This window comes from Entelurus aequoreus, linkage group LG27 (assembly GCF_033978785.1).
Source record: "Entelurus aequoreus isolate RoL-2023_Sb linkage group LG27, RoL_Eaeq_v1.1, whole genome shotgun sequence".
In the NCBI taxonomy this organism is placed as follows: Eukaryota; Metazoa; Chordata; class Actinopteri; order Syngnathiformes; family Syngnathidae; genus Entelurus; species Entelurus aequoreus.
The window spans coordinates 28,800,500-28,823,225 of NC_084757.1; the positions used below are offsets into that span (position 1 = coordinate 28,800,500).

Below are 22,726 nucleotides of genomic sequence, written 5' to 3' on the forward strand. Positions count from 1 at the left end.
TCCGTAATATCATCAAAGGGTTCAGAGAATCTGGAGAAATCACTGCACGTAAGCAGCTAAGCCCGTGACCTTCGATCCCTCAGGCTGTACTGCATCAACAAGCGACATTGGTGTGTAAAGGATATCACCACATGGGCTCAGGAACACTTCAGAAACCCACTGTCAGTAACTACAGTTAGTCGCTACATCTGTAAGTGAAAGTTAAAACTCTCCTATGCAAGGCAAAAACAGTTTATCAACAACACCCAGACAAGCCGTCGGCTTCGCTGGGCCTGAGCTCATCTAAGATGGACTGATTCAAAGTGGAAAAGTGTTCTGTGGTCTGACGAGTCCACATTTCAAATTGTTTTTGGAAACTGTGGACGTCGTGTGCTCTGGACCAAAGAGGAAAAGAACCATCCGGATTGTTATAGGCGCAAAGTTGAAAAGCCAGCATCTGTTTTGGTATGGGGGTGTATTAGTGCCCAAGACATGGGTAACTTACACATCTGTGAAGGCGCCATTAATGCTGAAAGGTACATACAGGTTTTGGAGCAACATATATTGCCATCCAAGCAACGTTACCATGGACGCCCCTGCTTATTTCAGCAAGACAATGCCAAGCCACGTGTTACATCAACATGGCTTCATAGTAAAAGAGTGCGGGTACTAGACTGGCCTGCCTGTAGTCCAGACCTGTCTCCCATTGAAAATGTGTGGCGCATTATGAAGACTAAAATACCACAACGGAGACTGTTGAACAACTTAAGCTGTACATCAAGCAAGAATGGGAAATAATTCCACCTGAGAAGCTTAAAAAATGTGTCTCCTCAGTTTCCAAACGTTTACTGAGTGTTGTTAAAAGGAAAGGCCATGTAACACAGTGGTGAACATGCCCTTTCCCAACTACTTTGGCACGTGTTGCAGCCATGAAATTCGAAGTTAATTATTATTTGCAAAAAAAAAAAAGTTTATGAGTTCGAACATTAAATATCTTGTCTTTGTAGTGCATTCAATTGAATATGGGTTAAAAAGGATTTGCAAATCATTGTATTCCGTTTATATTTACATCTAACACAATTTCCCAACTCATATGACAACAGGGTTTGTAAGTTCTAAATCATTTGATATAGATTTGGTCCAAAACTGTTACGTCAAATCCTTCTAAACTGTTCTAAGCATTTAGGCCCTGTCTACATTAAGCCGGATAACTCCTTAAACGAATAATTATTTAACCTAAGCCCCGTGTCAGCCACACTAAACCATTGTTTAAGGTCCCCCTCCTTGGATAATTTTTTACATGGGTAAGTGTGCCGTCTATTTCCTGAATCTACGGCTCTTACCTTTGTATGGACTCATCGATCGTTTACAAACTGAGTTCAGAGACGAAGTGAAGTCAGAAAGACCGCGCCTCACACAGGACATGACGTCAGAAAGAACGCGCCACAGCCAGCTTCATAACAACCGGAGCTAACCACTGAAAAGATGGAGGCGAGTCATCCAGACATGCCCGTGTTTCTCATTCTTCTACATGTACAGACGCTTGTGGAAATTACACATGAATACATTAGGTGAAGGAAACACGCGATTGCAGCTATTTCGGATACAACACATCTCAGACGGCAAGAGAACTTTCGAATGTCCAGGTCAGCTGTGATTCTACTTACCGAAAAACTTTGTCCATTTGTCGAAGGAGAGACAACGAGAATGCACGTGGATGTGATAAAAAAGGTAGCGTGTGCTTTGTATTACCTGGCTGACAACTGAAGACTACGGAAACCTCTGAATGCATTTGGACCGGCAAAGCAGAATGTGTCAGTTATTGTCCGCCATGTATGTCGCGGACTCAACGTCTAGGTCCAGAGTATACATACTTGCCAACCTTGAGACCTCCAATATCGGGAGGTGGGGGGGGGGCGTGGTTAAGAGGAGAGTATATTTACAGCTAGAATTCACTAACTCAAGTATTTCATATATATATATATATATTTTATTATACATATAAATAAAAATAAATACTTGAATTTCTGTGCCCTGGAGGTTATCCAGTAGATGGCAGCATTGTCCTGTTTAACTTCTCCGTTCATGAATGAGTATATCATTTCGGCCACCATGTTCAATGGAGAAGTCTGTTCTACATAATGTACAAGCAACATACATACCCCTTCCCCTTCGAACTGTCCTGGATGAACTGAAATTCTTGTTTCCATTCATTTTGGAACTTGCAAGCGTATTTCTTCATCTTGCTCGTCGACGGCGTCGCCATGTCTGTAACTTCCTCGTTCTTCTGCTTCGTCTCCTTGTTGTGTGCGCAGTTGTGCACTCTACTCTCTAAAAGCCGTAGATGTTATGACGTCATTGGGCAGGCAAGCTGTTTATATTGTGGGAAAGCGGACGTGAGAACAGGCTGTCCCCACTCAGGTCCGCATTGAGCTGGAGGGGGCGTGGCCTCCAGCTCTGGCTGAATACCGGGAGTTTGTCGGGAGAAAATTTCTGCCGGGAGGTTATCGGGAGAGGCGGTCAATACCGGGAGTCTCCCGCTAAAAACGGGAGGGTTGGCAAGTATGAGAGTATATAAAGTCACCAAAAAGGAATGGACAATGAAGGTGAAGGCAAACGAGTGATGAGTGTCCTGATCAGATATGTAGATCCCTAGATTGATTGTTGTAAAATGTTCCTTATCACATTGTTTACTTTTAAATGTCCATTAAAGATTTGATTACTTTATGATGGCTCAGCTGTGGATAATTGTTAACCCTTCGTGTGCATCATGATTCATTTTGTCATATAAACAAAAAAGATATGGACAAGGTCACCACACCTTTGATCACAGAATCATCACAAGCTTGCTTTGGAACTTTTAGCAGGAAGCATCATGAAGGTCTGCACTACAATAGGGCCCAGATTCCAGTTAATTGAAATACCACAACACTGGATATTGTTCAGATAAGTTAAATTTAATTTAAGAACTTGCACACAAAGCAACACTGGAGGTGTAGTTGACGTGCACATTTTCTGCGCATTCGTACCAGGTCGTGTTGCGCCGGCGGACGGCGGACGGAGGGGGTCTTAAACGACCATTGTATGTGTGTGGACAAGGATAAGGTTAGGTAGGATTTACCCTGGATAACCTTAGTGTAGAAGGGGCCTTAGGCAGTAATGTAAATGTCAAAATGAAAAACCCATGATATTCCGTTCATTGACTTGTCGGGCAATTATAATTGAGGACTGTCAATCCTACCATATAGAAAAGACTCACTTGATCCAAAAAATATAATTTCTTTAAAAAATATTTGGTAATATGCTTTTGTTTTGCAATATATTTTGTATTACAGTACAAAAAAAAATCTTACCTTTTCTCTTCAAGTTTTGAGTCCTCTCTCTTCTCACTCGCCTCCTCCTTGTCCTCGACTTTCCCAGGATTTCTGCTGCTCTCTTTGCTGGCCGAGCAACTCGCTAACTCGTGGTTTACTTCTTTAGGAGATGATCCTTGACTTCTGTCACCCCCATTTTGATGGCTATGTAGCGTCTTTCTGCCTCTAATCCTACCGTGACCTCCCATCTGAGGTGTGAGGGCGTCACCGCCGTCTCGTGGTCTGAACTTCTTGACTGGCCTGTGCTGACGATCGCCGTCCAACCTGGGACTCTTTCGCTCGCTCATGTCGTTGTGTCTCTCGTCGACGTTCAGTTTTCCATTTCCTGATTCGGAAGGCTCTGGAAGGGGCTCAGAAGGATCATTGGGGCTAACGCTCGAGTGGTCCGGTGCTGACATGGGAGGATCGCGGGTATCACCAGACAGATCCATGGAACCGCCTGAGGCCTGCTTTTTGGATGGTGAGTCCAGGTGCTTCACCTCCTCTGGTGGCGTGTTCTGCATAGCTTTGCGCTGCAATGACAGCTGCCGCCCGGACTGGGCCGCGGGGAGAGGTCCGTCTTTCTCCTCGCTGGGGTTGCCAAACAAAACCTCCCTGCTAGACATCTGGCGGTGTCTCCTCAGCTGGCTAGTCCTCTGCTCCCACACGGACATGGTCATTCTCTTTCTCCTCTCTCTCCTGGACATAAAAGAGTTAGACGGGTTGAGTGGCGGGAGAGGGTGACCCTCCCTGATGCTGCCTTGCGCCTCCTCCAGGGAACAGGAGTAGGTGGGTCGACTTCGGTGAATGGCTCTCTTTCTGTACAGGTAGGGCCGCCTCCTACGGCTTCCTCTGTGGAAAGGTGGAGAAGACAAAATCCATCAATTCACAATTTTTACTTTATATTAATGCTTTAAGCATGTCATTTGAAATATGTTGACACATATTGGACATATTGGTCAGATCCAGGTGTAAACATTGTGTTTACAAATACAAAGGGACCTCTAAGGTGGAACATTCCTGAGGTCGTACACATTTTTGGAAAAATGTGCCTTTCAAGCTGCACAAAAAGTAGTTTTGCTTTTTCTTAAGCGTTCTACACTACACGTCACAATTGATGGACCAGCTTCAAACAGGGTGTTAAGAGGAAAAGAAAAGAAGTGAATTAGTGTTCAGAGTAGTGTTGTCGTTAGATCATCACAGAGTTTTGTTGTTGTGTAGTAGCTTCTTTTTACATTTGTGTGACCAGCCTCATTGCATCACATCATCAACATTAAAGTTAGGATATTTTTTATTTTATTTTACAGTAATTTACTTATTTTTACATGAGTGGGACATCATTATTAACCGAGACAAAGGAAACAAATGAGGCACATCTGTGGCCTTTGTCTTTATACAAAACCCAAAACCAGTGAAGTTGGCACGTTGTGTAATTCGTAAATAAAAACAGAATACAATGCTTTGCAAATCTTTTTCAACTTATATTCAATTGAGTAGACTGCAAAGACAAAAATATTTAATGTTCGAACTGAGAAACTTATTTTTTTTTGCAAATAATCATTAACTTAGAATTTAATTGCAGCAACACATTGCAAAAAAGTTGGCACAGGAGCATGTTCACCACTGTGTTACATGGCCTTTGCTTTTAACAACACTCAGTAAACGTTTGGGAACTGAGGAGACCAATTTTTAAAGCTTTTCAGGTGGAATTATTTTCCATTCTTGCTTGATGTACAGCTTAAGTTGTTCAACAGTCCGGGGGTCTCCGTTGTCGTATTTGACGCTTCATAATGCGCCACACATTTTCAATGGGAGACAGGTCTGGACTACAGGCAGGCCAGTATAGTACCTGCACTCTTTTACTACGAAGCCACGCTGTTGTAACACGTGCAGAATGTGGCTTGGCATTGTCTTGCTGAAAAAGACGTTGTTTGGATGCCAACTTATGTTCCGCCAAAACCTGTATGTACCTTTCAGCATTAATGGTGCCTTCACAGATGTGTAAGTTACCCATGCCTTGGGCACTAATACACTCCCATACCATCACAGATGCTGGCTTTTGAACTTTGCGCCAAGAACAGTCCAGATGGTTCTTTTCCTCTTTGGTCCGCAGGACACGACGTCCCCAGTTTCCAAAAACAATTTGAAATGTGGACTCGTCAGACCACAGAACACTTTTCCACTTTGCATCAGTCCATCTTAGATGAGTTTGGGCCCAGCGAAGGTGTTGTTGATAAATGGCTTTGGCTTTGCATAGTAGAGTTTTAACTTGCACTTACAGATGTAGCGACAAACTGTAGTTACTGACAGTGGTTTTCTGAAGTGTTCCTGAGCCCATGTGGTGATATCCTTTACACACTCATGTTGCTTTTTGATGCAGTACCGCCTGAGGGATCGAAGGTCCGTAATATCATTGCTTACATGCAGTGATTTCTCCAGATTCTCTGAACCTTTTGATGATATAACGGAAGATTCTTTGAAGCACCGTAGATAGTGAAATCCCTAAATTCCTTGCAATGGCTCGTTGAGAAATTTTGTTCTTAAACTGTTTGACAATTTGCTCACACATTTGTTTACACAGTGGTGACCCTCGCCCCATCCTTGTTTGTGAATGACTGAGCATTTCATGGAAGCTGCTTTCATACCCAATCATGGCACCCACAAGTTCTCAATTAGCCTGTTCACCTGTGGGATGTTCCAAATAAGTGTTTGATGAGCATTCCTCAACTTTCTCAGTCTTTTTTGAAACATGTTGCAGGCATGAAATTCCAAACGAGTTAATATTTGCATAAAATAACAAAGTTTACCAGTTCGAACATTAAGTATTTTGTCTTTGCAGTCTATTCAATTGAATATAGGTTGAAAAGGATTTGCAAATCATTGTATTCTGTTTTTATTTACGATTTACACAACGTGCCAACTTCACTGGTTTTGGGGTTAGTAGTTTAAACTGCTTAAATTGTTGGTACATTTTACAATTAACATAATTAACATGACATACTTTTTCATTTGCAAGACAGTTGGATAAGTTGGAATGTTTTATAATAGCGACAGTTTGACCTGGAACAGATAATTTCTATTTAAAATATTTACTATATGGAAAACTGGAAATCCAAAACATTTTATCAGATTCCTGAAAAAGATTGCGTTCGACCTCAGAAGTTCCAATGTATTTTATTTCAGTAATATGAAAAATGATGACAATAAATAGCAGATGCTATAATCAGATGCTTAACCGGCAACAGCAAGCGTTTATTAAATTCTAAATCCTCAGTGAAGATGTTTGTTTGGTGATAATCAACCAAGTCAAGAAACAATATGTGTGTGTGCTATCAAAAAAAGTGAAATGCATAAGAAAATTGAGGCATGAAATGTGTGATTGTAGACATGAAGGGCATTGTTCGCAAAAGAATGAGGCTGGCGTGTGTGTCAGTGAAGGTCAAGCAGGTGTGAATGACAAAGATTCAGGTTGAAGAGTGACAGGAAGTGAGCAGTACGTGTTACTTACTGGAGTGTTGGACTCTTGTGTGGTCCGTGTTATCAATGTGCGATTGGTTGAAAACAAGACATTAGTGCTTTTGTGAGGAGAGACAAAACAGACAGGGAGACACACAGCAAAGGACGCTCGCCTGTTGTAAAGAAACTCTCTCAGAATTATCGATATTACCACAACACACTTTTTGTGTGTGAATGCTGAGAGAACAAGGATATGAAACGCAGACTACGCCACTTCCACCATTGATTCAAATCCTAGAGTTGTATGAGAAAAATCTGCTTTTCCCAAAAATAATAATGCTTACTTTTCGTTCACACAGCTAAAAATATTGATAAATTACTGTATTGACCACTGCATCTTGCCTAAAAGCCTGAAAAAGTCAGGTCATTGTCATCATCAGGAGCAGTGGTTCTCAAATGGGGGTACGCGTACCCCTGGGGGTACTTGAAGGTATGCCAAGGGGTACGTGAGATTTTTTTTAAATATTCAAAAAAATAGCAACAATTCAAAAATCCTTTATAAATATATTTATTGAATAATAATACTTCAACAAAATATGAATGTAAGTTCATAAACTGAACATCAAATCAAGTAGGCTATTCCATTTATTACAATGCAACAATGCAATATTCAGTGTTGACAGCTAGATTTTTTGTGGACATGTTCCATAAATATTGATGTTAAAGATTTATTTTTTTGTGAAGAAATTTTTAGAATTAAGTTCATGAATCCAGATGGATCTCTATTAAAATCCCCAAAGAGGGCACTTTAAGTTGATGATTACTTCTATGTGTAGAAATCTTTATTTATAATTGAATCACTTGTTTATTTTTCAACAAGTTTTTAGTTATTTTTATATCTTTTTTTCCAAATAGTTCAAGAAAGACCACTACAAATGAGCAATATTTCGCACTGTTATACAATTTAATAAATCAGAAACTGATGACCTAGTGTTGTATTTTACTTCTTTGTCTATTTTTTTCAACCAAAAATGCTTTGCTCTGATTAGGGGGTACTTGAATTAAAAAAAATTTAACAGGGGGTACATCACTGAAAAAAGGTTGAGAACCACTGATCTAGAGATGTATACTATACATATAAACCAACAGATGGCGCCAATGACTTCTACCCAACCGTGTCAGTCATTATTGGGTTTCCATTACTGTTAAGTTTGCTCTTCTTGCAGAAAATGTTTAACATACTGGAATTTTCCAAACAAACACTTAATAATTGCTTATACTTAAATTTGGGTTGTTTCCATTAGTGTGAATGTTTGTCTTGTATCATACAGTACACATTTGAGTCCAAATTCGCACAATATTTACATGACTAAAAGACTACTTGTCAAATCTTTGGTGTGTGTCTCCATAGACATTGACAAACAAGATGACTCTTGTATCAGACCTGTTAGAAGACATTCACAAACAACACTGATCAGAGGACATTTTGAGTAGTTAGGTCACAGTTACATGATGAGCACACACAAACAGAAATGAGCTTCTATGCAAACATAAGAAGGTGTCTATCTTTGAAAGGCATCTGAATGCACCACCCCCAAGCAGTGACACATTCTTTAAGGTCATGCTTGGTGAACCTAAAAAAAATCCTATCAGCACAATAGGAGACATAGTCTCAGAGAACACTGTAGGATTTTCTGTATACAGTAAATAATTATTCCTATATACAGCAATCAGACGCATGCAGAAAATGTATCAGCCTGCGACATGCTGCATATTCATATTGTTATATTCTGCTGGCATGCTAGTTTCCTCCAGGTCAGCAGTGCACTGTGCTACTGAAATGAGATAAGAAAGCCTTGAAGTTCAGAGCATCCTTTATGAATACTGATTTCTAATTTCTTGCGGTTCACCCCCGTGCTGTTCCATTTCAAGATGTTTCATGCTAAAAATGAGGTTGCCACGTGCTTATACAACACAGTTGTACGTGCATTTAGATTCGAGGCAGGCCACAATCCTGTGCATGCACATGCAGCTCCACCACCTGGCACAAAACCCTCCACAAATGAGCAAAATCCATTCGACATCCTAGAAACCTTGCCACTGATGAATAAAGGTCATTTTACTTCCCAGATAGAGCACACTGCCTGAAAGCCCTCACTTTTTATTCCACACATCACATACTGTGGCAGGAAGCGTCACAAAAATATGGCCTGAAGGATTTACAGCCATTTTATGCAGAGTACTTCTGTATTCAATGACTGCAAACTGTAAACTTTAGTGATGCAGTCTCAGAGCTTTTCTTCCTGGGACTCACACATACACCGTGGAGAGATGGAGACGCAACACAAAGAGCGGCTGCCAAAACAACATCTAAGGTTGGGCAAGTTAGTTAAAAACAGAGAACTGATTTTAAAATAATGGTGGTCAATGAAATAGAGTCAGCATGCCTGTCCCCAACAAAATATATACCGTATTTTTCCGACTATATGGTGCACTTAAAATCCTTTCATTTTCTCAAAAATCCCGCTTTATAACCCGGTGCACCTAATGCACGGAATAATTCTAGTTGTGCTTACCGACCTCAAATACATTTTGTTTGGTACATGGTGTAATGATAAGTGTGACCAGTAGATGGCGGTCACACATAAGAGATACGTGTAGACTGCAATATGACGCCAGTAAACAACACCAACATTTTAAATGTTCCATTTAAAATAAAGAACATTACACACGGCTAGGGTTGCAAAATTCCGGGAATATTCAAAGTTGGAAACTTTCCATGGGAATTAACGGGAATATATGGGTATTAACGGGAATTCATGGGAAATTAATGGGAATCAACATTGAATGCAACATGCTAGATTTTGCAGCATGATTATTAGCTAAAAAAAACGGATTCAATGCAAATGCAGTTGAATTTCAACCCTTCACTGTGCATTCCTCCATCACATGTGCAGTGCATTCTTCCATCACATGCCCAGATAATTCCCAGCATGCTACACACTACAGCAGGGCTATTGAGGCCACACTCGTATTTCAGCCCAAGGACTTCATCCAGTCAGGTAAGTTTTGATGATATTACTGGGGTAAATATATTTGATCTATGGTATTTAAGTTTAATAGAGGTGTAATTGCTTGTTACTGTATGACTGTACACTACTCCAGCAGACTTCCACTCAAGCTAGCTTTTAGTATGACTTTGAAGCCGCACCGCTTGATGGATTGTCAGCTCATTAGAGCTATCGTAGTCAGAGATACATATATATATATATACATATAAGTATTAGTATGGTGTGTGTATAAGGACCGCAAAATGGCACCCATTAGCAGACATATTATCTGGTGTTTTGTTTCACAATATTATGCTAAACCAACTTTTCTTACCTTCTGGTACCTGCTGAAGTGTATGTGAGATCTGCATAAGTCCTATAAATTTGTGCACATCCGCCACTGTAGTCCGTGGCGATACCGTAGTCAATAAGCTTCTTCTTTTTCACTATCTTCTTGTTATGGGACATTCACCCTCTGCTGTTGCCATTTCTAATATAAAGTAGTGTAAACTTCTAACTTATATCTCGCTATGGAAGCGCTAAAAACTACCTGTGTGGTGAGTTTACGTAATTCACCCACAGAACTTTAATTATTAGAGAGTTCCGGTCGGACGGTTTTTCACGGGACACATTTCCGGCGTTGCTGAACAAGTGAGCCACGGATGAGGAGATGCTGCTCCGTTATTGATTTAAGTAAAGTCTGAATGTTAGCGCCATCTTTTGACACTTCTTCCACTCCCGTCCTTGCACGCTACACCGCTACAACAAAGATGACGGGGAGAAGACGCTGTCAAAGGTGAGCCACGTAAATAAGACCGCCCCCAAAACGGCGCATCCTGAAGTGACTGTCAGAAAGCGGCTTGAAGATGTTCTGTAAAACATAATCTATGCAACATTTTGACCAAAGAACCACCATTACATGTTATGTAGACCACAAGGAAGTGTTTTACATTTAGAAAAAAATCATAATATGACCCCTTTAAAGGCCTACTGAAACCCACTACTACCGACCACGCAGTCTGATAGTTTATACATCAATGATGAAATCTTAACATTGCAACACATGCCAATACGGCCGGGTTAACTTATAAAGTGCAATTTTAAATTTCCCGCCACACTTCCGGTTGAAAACGTCTATGTATGATGACGTATGCGCGTGACGTCAACAATTGATACGGAAGTATTCGGACCCATTGAATCCAATACAAAAAAGCTCTGTTTTCATCCCAAAATTCCACAGTATTCTGGACATCTGTGTTGGTGAATCTTTTGCAATTTGTTTAATGAACAATGGAGACTGCAAAGAAGAAAGCTGTAGGTGGGATCGGTGTATTAGCGGCGGACTACAGCAACACAACCAGGAGCACTTTGAGGATAGCAGACGCGCCAGCCGAACGACCTCACCTTGACTTCCTCTGTCTCCGGGCCGCTAACCGCATCGGGTGAAGTCCTTCGTCGTTCCGTCGATCGCTGGAACGCAGGTGAGCACGGGTCGTGATGAGCAGATGAGAGCTGGCGTAGGTGCAGAGCTAATGTTTTTAGCATAGCTCTGTCGAGGTTCCGTAGCTAAGTTAGCTTCAATGGCGTCGTTAGCAACAGCATTGTTAAGCTTCGCCAAGCTGGAAAGCATTAACCGTTTATTTACATGTCCAGAGTTTGGTAGTATTGTTGATCTTCTGTCTATCCTTCCAGTCAGGGACTTATTTGTTTTGTTTCTATATGCAGTAAAGCCCGATGCTATCACATTAGCTCAGTAGCTAAAGAGCTTCACCGATGTATTGTCATGGAGATAAAAGTCACTGTGAATGTCCATTTCGCGTTCTTGACTCTCATTTTCAAGAGGATATAGTATCCGAGGTGGTTTAAAATACAAATCCGTGATCCACAATAGAAAAAGGAGAGAGTGTGGAATTCAATGAACCCTTGTACCTAAGTTACGGTCAGAGCGAAAAAAGATACGTTCTGCACTGCACGCTAGTCCTTCACTTTCACGTTCCTCATCCACGAATCTTTCATCCTCGCTCAAATTAATGGGGTAATTCTCGCTTTCTCGGCCCAAATCTCTCTCGCTGCTGGTGTAAACAATAGGAAAATATGAGCAGTCCTTCCTCCGGTGTCGTCACGCTACTTCCGGTAGGGGCAAGGCTTTTTTTATCAGAGACCAAAAGTTGCGAACTTTATCGTCGTTGTTCTATACTAAATCCTTTCAGCAAAAATATGGCAATATCGCAAAATGATCAAGTATGACACATAGAATGGATCTGCTATCCCCGTTTAAATAAAAAAAATTCATTTCAGTAGGCCTTTAATGCGCCTTATAGTCCGGTGCGCCTTTTGTATGACAAAAAGACCTGAATATGTATATTCAGTGCGCCTTATAATCCTATGTGCCCTATGGTCCAGAAAATATGGTATACATTTTTTTAAACTGCAATCTACCAGGTATTTTAGTGATTTTGAAAACGCTATTTTACAAAAAGATTTTTGTTTCAAAAAACATTTGTTAGAAAAAGGATCTTGAAAAGGACAAAAATATTTGGTGTCATCTTTGGCCAACATTATGCCACAGCATCATAGTGACACTGGCTCGCTCATGCCCCTACAAATACAATTGAAGTTCACCTCCAAAAAATTCTAACCTCACGGACCGCAGAGCTGTGATTGGGTTGACTTTTTTTAGTACGTCAGCCTTTCCATCCCACTAAAGCACCATTCCGATTGACATTGTTCAGGACTACACAAGAAGCTAAACAACTTGTGAACGAAAGTTGTGGTTTCTAACTCTCAGGAAAACACTGCAGCAAAGTGTTGCAAGTCACGGGCTTAGCCCCCGCCAAAGGATTATAACAAGATCAAGACGTGTTTAAAAGGACGGTGTAGAGCAGGGGTACCCAAATTTGGCCCGCCAAAGGGTATCTTACCAAAATTCCATCCATCCATCTTCTTCCGCTTATCCGAGGTCGGGTCGCGGGGGCAGCAGCCTAAGCAGGGAAACCCAGACCACTTCGTCCAGCTCCTCCCGGGGGATCCCGAGGCGTTCCCAGGCCAGCCGGGAGACATAGTCTTCCCAACGTGTCCTGGGTCTTTCCCGTGGCCTCCTACCGGTCGGACGTGCCCTAAACACCTCCCTAGGGAGGCGTTCGGGTGGCATCCTGACCAGATGCCCGAACCACCTCATCTGGCTCCTCTCGATGTAGAGGAGCAGCGGCTTTACTTTGAGCTCCCCTCAACGCCTTGACTGCGCCTAGAAATTCTGTCCATAAAAGTTATGAATACAATCGGTGACAAAGGGCAGCCTTGGCGGAGTCCAACCCTCACTGGAAACGTGTCCGACTTACTGCCGGCAATGCGGACCAAACTCTGGCACTGAACATACAGGGAGCGGACCGCCACAATCAGACAGTCCGATACCCCATACTCTCTGAGCACTCCCCACAGGACTTCCCGAGGGACACGGTTGAATGCCTTCTCCAAGTCCACAAAACCACAAAATTCAATATATATTAATACTGTATTTTCCGGACCATAGGGTGCACCGGATTATAAGGCACACTGCCGATGAGCAGGTCCAGTCAGGTTTATTTTCATACAAAAGGCGCACCGGATTATAGGGCGCATTTAGGCAGTAATATTATTATTATTTTTTTCTAAATGGAAAACACTTCCTTGTGGTCTACATAACATGTAATGGTGGTTCTTTGGTCAAAATGTTGCATAGATTATGTTTTACAGACCATCTTCAAGCCGCTTTCTGACAGTCGCTTCAGGATGTGACGTTTTGTGGCCGGTCTTATTTACGTGACTCAACTTCGACAGCGTCTTCTCCCTGCCATCTTTGTTGTAGCGGTGTAGCGTGCAAGGACGGGAGTGGAAGAAGTGTCAAAAGATGGAGCTAACTGTTTTAATGACATTCAGACTTTACTTAAATCAATAACGGAGCAGCATCTCCTCATCCGTGGCTCACTAGTGCAACAACAACGCCGGAAATGTGTCCCGTGAAAAAACGTCCGACCGGAACTCTCTAATAACTAAAGGTCCTTGGGTGAATAATGTAAACTCACTACACCAGTATCTTTTAGCACTTTCATAGTGAGTTTATTGACAGATATAAGTAAGAAATTGACACTACTTTATATTAGAAATGGCAACAGCGGAGGATGAATGTCCCATAACAAGACGATAGAGAAAAAGAAGAAGATTACTGACTACGAGGTCAGCAGGGACTACAAGGGCGGACACACGCAAATTTTCAGGACTTATGCAGATCCCAAATACAGATCAGCAGGTACCAGAAGGTAAGAAAAGTTGCTTTTGCATAATATTGCGAAACAAAACGCCAGATAATATGTCTTACCTTATACACACTCCATAATAATACTCCTATGTTGAAGCACAGTACAATCCATCAAGCGGTGCGGCTTCATAGCTTACCAAAGTCGTACTAAAACATTTTGATGGATACACCTCAGTCATGGGGCTGGCCAACACTTAAAATCATTGTTTGGCTCACAGCCCATTGGCACATTTTCACTTTGGCCATTGGAGGCCAAAAGTATGGCGCCCCTTGTGTGGAGACTACACAGTAACATCAAGTAATCTAGGCTTTACATAGGCATCTGTGTCATTAGGGGTGCTCTGCATTAAATGGCTGTAACCACTGAATGGTAAGATCCAAACTTTTACAAAACCGTTAAATGAAAACTAAGAGTCAACACTGCAATCAAAACTTTTCATTTTCATAAAGGCAAAATCACAAAACACCAACATACTTGTGAATTAGAATCTATGTTTCGTTTCTGCAAAAAATCATGACTACTTATTGAGGTTTAAGAAAAACTCTTATCAATAAAGCTACCAGAGAACCATCAATCAAAGACCTTGACCAAAAATTAAGGCAACTCATTTCATGAGCTTATTGAAACAATGTCACTATTAAAACTAAGCATATCAAAATGTAAAGACTGTCTAATATAATAGTAGAGAATGTGCCTTTGTTGACCTATTTTCCAAAAGTACACAAAGAAAATTAAGTCTGCACACACGCTATGTACTTAACATTATACTAATAATCTCTTCCGGCAACAATATTGCTTCTTAAAGCCCATGTTAATTTCAGTAAAACTGTCTCTATGACAGCAATAGAAACATCCATTTGTAGGAATAACCACAGAGACAAGGATTTAAGACTAAAATGTGGATGCAAGGAGAAGTACGCGAATACATCCATTAGTGCTTTTTTTTTAACAAACCTCTGACCATAACTGTTCTCCATGCTGATGGATTTTATTAGAATTTAAATCTACTCTATCAAACCGAAGACACGTGCTCCAGGCAACTGCGGAATACTTCTAGACACTGACAGTGATGGAGGGAGATGAAGAGAGTGGCAGAAAGAAGGGGTGAGGAAGTCAGGCCAGAGAAGGACTTACTCTGAGGACATGAAGGAAGACATGGGGCCGACCTCCTTGGCTTTCTGGAGAGCATGCTTCTGGTTGAAAGCAGCCTCTGCTTCTTCTTCGTCCTAAGAGAAATAATAAATTTTTAAGCTAATGGACATGGAAACCAAACTATCAATTGATTAATTACTATCGACGCCAAATTTTCAAGATTAGCTCTCAGTAAAGAAGAGTGACAGCATAAGCAAATATGTATGGGAGTTGAACTCATCGAGTAGTGATAGTGTACCTTTTACTGATTTGTGTAAGTGAGGATCAATAAATGCTTGTTTGGCACCATTCACGAGTTAAAGCGACAGTATCACAATCCTGATTTTTGTTAAAAAATATTACTTAATCAGCATTATGATTCAATAAATGTTGTGTCCCATATCCTATACCAGGGGTCGGCAACCCAAAACGTTCAAAGAGCCATAATGGACCAAAAATACAAAAAACAAGTCTGTCTGGAGCCTCAAAAAATTAAAAGCCGTATATAAGTCTTATAATGAAGGCAACACATGACGTAAGTGTCTATATTAGCTACAGGGTTTCCCACACATTCATTTATTTGTGGCGGCCCGCCACGAAATAATTACGTCCGCCACAAATTTAAAAAATTAAAAATTATTATTATTATTATTTTTTTTTTTGTCCTCTCCAGCTTCTCAGGCAAATCATATAGTTGATGTAGATGCCCATATCGGTTGTTCAGATTTACTTTACAAAAGAGAAGTGTAGGATACTTCTCTTGTTGCCTTATTTGTATTTGACTTTATTAAATGTATTTATATTAGAAACACAACATGTGTATATAACAAAGGGTGCAAAGTCTGCAGGCAGTAGGAAACACATGGTTAAGTGTAGGGAGTAAAACTGATGGCAGTCTAAAGTTCAAGATTTTTGGAGCTCTTTGTTCAGTGGATCAGATGTTTGATGAAGCTCTGTGTCTATCTACCACCACTACTGTTTTCTGTTTATTTGTTACTGACTGTGGCAGGACACCTCTGCCTCTGTTTCACTTTATGTTGCTGGTAAATAATATGGTTGTAGTAGTAGGCTAAAGTTAAATTATTTAGTATGCACTAATTAAAGGGGCAGAGCTTTGAGACATTTTAGCTTTTATGTTTTATAAGATATATTTTTTGTAAGAACCACAATTAATAAATATATTTCAGTGAATAACTTATTGTTCAAATCTGTATATAAATATGTACATAAAGTGTTGTAATTATATTGTAAAATGGATGGATGGATGGATGGATGGATGGACGTTTAAAACAAAACTGTTATTATTAATTAGTAAGTATACATTTTGAGCCTTTTTAGAGAAAATCAAATCATTGTAGTAAATTATGCAAATTACTCGATGATGTCATGGTGACCACGCCCATAGCCACGCCCCCACCGCCACAGGTATCTTGGCAGTTTATGGGAAACACTGAGCTAAAATAGCCTACTATCAAAATGACTATGTGTCGCAGGCTGAAGCATATCTTTGTTGACAGAAATGTTGAAATTTAATATTTATTCTACACATTTTTACAACATTAGAAACCATTAGTAAATCAGAGGCTACTCAGAAGGTTGGATAACTCCTGGAAATTACTGGATTTTGATGGCCATAGGTATAGATGTGTACGTCCAAGTTAAAGGAAACGGCAGGCTGTCTTCTTTTAATAGATTTATTACAATCTTTGGCAAGCTAGGTAATGTTTGCTGTGGTCTGGAACAACATGGCACACAAACAACTATCAGAAATGCAGCCAATATTACATACAGATAATGTGTCGTGAGACATGCAAAACTAAATTATATACAAAGAGAACACAAGTAAAGGATATTAAATGATCTCAAATATAGCTACAAATGAGGCATAATGATGTAATATGTACATACAGCTAGCTTAAATAGCATGTTAGCATTGATTAGCTTGCAGTCATGCAGTGACCAAATATGCCTGATTAGCACGCCAACAAGTCAATAACATCAACAAAGCGCACCTTTGTGCATTCACGCACAGTATAAAACGTTTGGTGGACAAAATGAGACAAAGAAAGAGTGGAATATTTTACTGTTGCGTCACAGTCCACACTATGGTGAGTTCAGAAACCGCCGAAACATACTAAAACAAAAAAATATTTTCCTCCCATCTTTTTCCATTTTCAATCCGTTTTTAGCTCCAGGGAGCCACTAAAGTCACTAGGGCGGCACTAAAGAGCCGCGGGTTGCTGACCCCCGGGTTAACCAGACGTAAGCCCAAGGTTTATGTGTTAAATAATCTTTACGATTAACACATGATTTCACACCATTTGACAAGGTTTGTTCTGTTCAACTGGAAGTAGGTTAGATATAATTATTGACTATGATCAAAATCAAGACTAAGATGACTAATTTAGTGTTAATATTTGAAAGGGGCCCCTCTGTAGAACAAAAGTTAAGAACCCCTGATCTAGACCACAAGAAAGTGATGTAAATGTAGACTGAAATCATGATAGGTACCTTTTGTGTAACTGTAAACATACTTTGACCTAACCTTGTATGCATGTTCCAAATAAACTACACCATTAGCTTTACCATTAACACTTGTTGGTTTGTATGAATACATCTATATCAGGGGTCACCAACCTTTTTGAAACCAAGAGCTACTTCTTGGGTACTGATTAATGCAAAGGGCTACCAGTTTGATACACACTTAAATAAATTGCCAGAAATAGCCAATTTGCTCAATTTACCTTTAACTCTATGTTATTATTAATAATTAATTATATTTATCTTTGTGGAAACACTGATCATCTTAATGATTTCTCACAATAAATATATATAGAAAAAGATAAATATCAATATGCAACACTTTATTTTTATATTTTCTCTAAGTGCACATTTTTCAAATTGAACATTTTCAAATGATCATTTCTAAGACAGTCTTGTGAAATCACAAAATCCCATTTTAACTAACTAGCCACTACATTTTTTTTAACAAATCATGAATTACTTTGCACCATGTTTGTACAAATAATAACTCATGTAAAATACAAAAGTCAACTCTCAAATTTTTAAATAAATCATGTCACACTTTGAACTGGACACCAAATCTGTTATCTGTTTCTTTGTCAGTTAGTGGGAAGCCTGGCATTGCATAGGTATATGTGTTTAAAAATCCTAAAACCATTTCTAAGGTTGTATTTTTTCTCTAAAATTGTCTTTCTGAAAGTTATAAGAAGCAAAGTAAAAAAAATAATTTATTTATTTAAACAAGTGAAGACCAAGTCTTTAAAATATTTTCTTGGATTTTCAAATTCTATTTGAGTTTTGTCTCTCTTAGAATTAAAAATGTCGAGCAAAGCGAGACCAGCTTGCTAGTAAATAAATACAATTTAAAAAATAGAGGAGGCTCACTGGTAAGTGCTGCTATTTGAGCTATTTTTAGGGGCGGCATGGCGTAGTGGGTTGAGCGCCCGTGTCAGAAACCTGAGGGTTGCAGGTTCGCTCCCCGCCTCTTACCATGCCGTTGTGTCCTTGGGCAGGACACTTCACCCTTGCCCCCGGTGCCGCTCACACCGGTGAATGAATGTTGAATGAATGATAGGTGGTGGTCGGAGGGGCCGTAGGCGCAAATTGGCAGCCACGCTTCCGTCAGTCTACCCCAGGGCAGCTGTGGCTATGAAAGTAGCTTACCACCACCAGGTGTGAATGACTGATGGGTTTTTAACATGTAAAGCGACTTTGGGTACTTAGAAAAGCGCTATATAAATCCCAGGTATTATTATTATTATTATTATTTTTAGAACAGGCCAGCGGGCTACTCATCTGGTCCTTACGGGCTACCTGGTGCCCGCGGGCACCGCGTTGGTGACCCCTGATCTATATATTACAAAATATGTGCACCTCTTTTTTAGACTTTTCTCTGAGAAAGTAATTACCACTCTATATTTTGTCTGTGCATGTTCTATATTTTGGTCAATACAGTAATACTTGACTTGTCTAATCATTGTTGTCTTGTAGCTCTTGTATTAGATTGTTCAAGTGTACTCAAAGTTGTGTTATTGACCTTTACCTTAGTGAGCTCTTGTGCATTAGCAAGGTTGTCCACAGCAATAGCCAAGAAGACATTAAGCAGAGTATCTGGTTACTTTTGAGTTCAGGACAAAATGTACATTGTAGTTCCTGATGTAACACTTGTATTACATTCAATAATCACATTCAACCAACCAATCAGACCTGAGGAATAGGATCTTTTTACATTTTCCAAACACATTTCTGGTGGTGACTAGTAGCCCACAGAGACAATAACACCTGCTATCTTAATAACGAGCATTTCAGGATCTTCTAGCCTGTGGAGTATAATAAAAAAGGATACAGTTCCCAAACAAGGTGAGGACAATGAAGTATATTGAAGACCACATGCCCGTCTTCACTCCTCCCTGTGAGCGAATACCATTGTACATCACCTCATTCCAGTCCTCCCCTGTCAGGATCTGACACACATAAAGCATAAACTTACCATGTTTTTGCATGTTATGGACATATTGAGAAATGCAATCAGTAGCTCAGAAAAGTGACTTCATATTTCAGCAACCATTATTATTATTATTTTTTTTTACAGTACATTAAATCTTCTCGATGGAAAATACTATTAGTTTACAGCTAATTTAGACAATATTGTGTTGACTTATTTTCACAATTAAAAAAACTGTACTGCAATACAAGCTGCACACTGACTACTCGAAAGTAAAGCCACGTTTGATTTCTATAGTAATGTCCCTGGAGACGATACAGTGCATCCGAATAGTATTCACAATGCTTCACGTTTTCCACATTTTGTTATATTACAGCCTTTTCCCAAAATGGAACAAATTCATTCTACAGACAATACCCCATAATGACAGTGTTGAGTTGAGTTTGTGTTTATTTGGAACATGCATGCATACAACATGATACATCACAATTTCCAGTTTCTCTATTCAAACATGTTCGAAAAGGAGTAGGAAGAAGTATTTAATCCTACCCCTTTTCCTTTACATAGCAGTTGCTAAAACTTTTGTTCACTTCCTGTTCTCAATTTATTCACAATATACTCCATAAGTAATAACATTGAAAATAAATAAATAAATAATAATTAGTGAAGTAAGTTATATATCATATGGTGAGAAATATAAGATTATCTAGAAAAAGAATGGATGGATGGAATAAATTCAGAATGTTTATCATGGTCCTTTTTCTTTGTACTTTGTAAACACTTGAAGTTTGAAGAGTTTTTTGAAGTGGATCATGTTAGTACATTGTTTGATTTCTTAGGTTAATACATTCCATAATTAAATTCCACATACTGATATTGTCACGTCTGTGATTATGTTTTGTTTTAGTCATGTTCGGTTTTGGTTTTGGACTTTTTGTGCACGTTTATTTGTCACCATAGCAACCATTAGTTTCACCTGGTTCACATCGTCATGTCACGCACCTGTTTTCACTGATCATGTCACTATATAAGTTTTTCTTTTTCTGTTGTTCGTCCTGGCGACATCACACTCCTGCCACTCTGTTCACCCTCATGATCCATGCTGCTCTTTTTTATGCCCCTCTTCTCATGTCAAGTACCGTAATTTCCGGACTATAAGCCGCTACTTTTCCCCCTCGTTCTGGTCCCTGCGGCTTATACAAAGGTGCGGCTTATTTACGGCCTGTTCTTCTCCGACACCGACGAAGAGGATTTCGGTGGTTTTAGTACGCAGGAGGAAGACGATGACACAATGATTAAAGACTGACTTTTCATATACCGGTAGGCTGGTTATTTTGATAACGTACAGGCGAGCACTTTGTATTACTTTGCACCGTTGTTATTATTTGTACTCTGCACGAATGCTGTTCGCCATGTCAAAGATGTGAAAGTTTGATTGAATGATTGAAAGATTTATTGTTAATAAATGGGACGCTTTGCGTTCCCAAACAGTCATCTCTGTCCCGACAATCCCCTCCGTGGTAGCAGGAACCCCTATATACTACGCTAATTACACATCAAAACCCTGCGGCTTATAGTCGGGTGCGGCTTATATATGGAGCAATCTGTATTTTCCCCTAAATTTAGCTGGTGCGGCTTATAGTCAGGTGCGGCTTATAGTCCGGAAATTACGGTAAGTTTTGTTATTGTTCATAGTTTTTTTTGCCTTTGTGCTATAGTGTTTTATTTTCATAGCCACGTTTTGTACTTCCGCCTTTGTGCGCGCTTTTTGTTAATCCCCTTTTGAGTTAAAATATTAAACATGTCCTCACCTGCACGCCACGTACGGTCCAATTCATTTGCACCACGGGAGAACAAACCACGCCACAGACCAAGTCATGACAGATATAATGAAGGTCTTAAGCGTTGTGTATGCGGACAAATGTTTTAAATTAAAATTTTCTCTATGATTATAATTTCTGTTAAAAGTTGTTTTTATATACTTTGCAAATTTAATCAAAAGAAAAAAATGACATGCCTCAAGTCTTCTTGAATACGATGCCACAAGCTTTGCACACCTATCCTTGGGCAGTTTCGCCCATTTTTTTTTTTTTTTGCAGCACCTCTAAAACTGCATCAGGTTGGATGGGAAGCGTTGGTTTTCATCCAGGATGTCTTTGTGCATTGCTGCATTCATCCTAATCTAGTTAAGGAAGTGACCAAGAACCCGACGGTCACTCTGTCAGGGCTACAACATTTCTCTGTAGACAGAGGAAAACCTTCCAGAAAGACAACTGTATGGTATGGTGGCCAGACGGAAGCCATTTGTACGAAGACATCATGGATGAAAACTAACGCTTTTCATCCAACCTGATGGAGCTTGAGAGGTGCTGCAAAGAGGAATGAGCGAAACCGCCTAAAGATAGGTGTGCCAAGCTTGTGGCATCATATTCAAAAATAGTTGAGGCTGTAATTGCTGCCAAAGGTGCATCAACAAAGTATTGAGCAAAGGCTGTGAATACTTATTTACATAAACATTTTTTTGTTTTTGTTTTTAAAGGCCTACTGAAATTAATTTTTTTTATTTAAACGGGGATAGCAGATCCATTCTATGTGTCATACTTGATCATTTCGCGATATTGCCATATTTTTGCTGAAAGGATTTAGTAGAGAACAACGACGATAAAGTTTTGGTCGCTGATAAAAAAAGCCTTGCCTGTACCGGAAGTAGCGTGACGTCACAGGTTGAAGGGCTCCTCACATTTCCCCATTGTTTACACCAGCAGCGAGAGCGATTCGGACCGAGAAAGCGACGATTACCCCATTAATTTGAGGGAGGATGAAAGATTCGTGGATGAGAAACGTGAGAGTGAAGGACTAGAGTGCAGTGCAGGACGCATCTTTTTTCACTCTGACCGTAACTTAGGTACAAGGGTTCATTGGATTCCACACTTCCTCCTTTTTCTATTGTGGATCACGGATTTGTATTTTAAACCACCTCGGAAACTATATCCT

General features: G+C 39.9%; 1 protein-coding gene across 1 annotated transcript in view; it reads right to left on the bottom strand.

Moving 5' to 3' along the window:
* The window catches only part of LOC133644665 (voltage-dependent R-type calcium channel subunit alpha-1E-like), a 495,634-nt gene that overhangs the window by 248,895 nt on the left and 224,013 nt on the right, over positions 1–22,726 (bottom strand). The window contains exons 18-21 of the mRNA XM_062039342.1: positions 19,634–19,751; positions 19,331–19,398; positions 15,268–15,359; positions 3,333–4,031 (exon numbers count right to left, since the gene is read on the bottom strand). Coding sequence (XP_061895326.1) covers positions 3,333–4,031; positions 15,268–15,359; positions 19,331–19,398; positions 19,634–19,751 — 977 coding nt within the window. The remainder of the gene's footprint in view (positions 1–3,332; positions 4,032–15,267; positions 15,360–19,330; positions 19,399–19,633; positions 19,752–22,726) is intronic.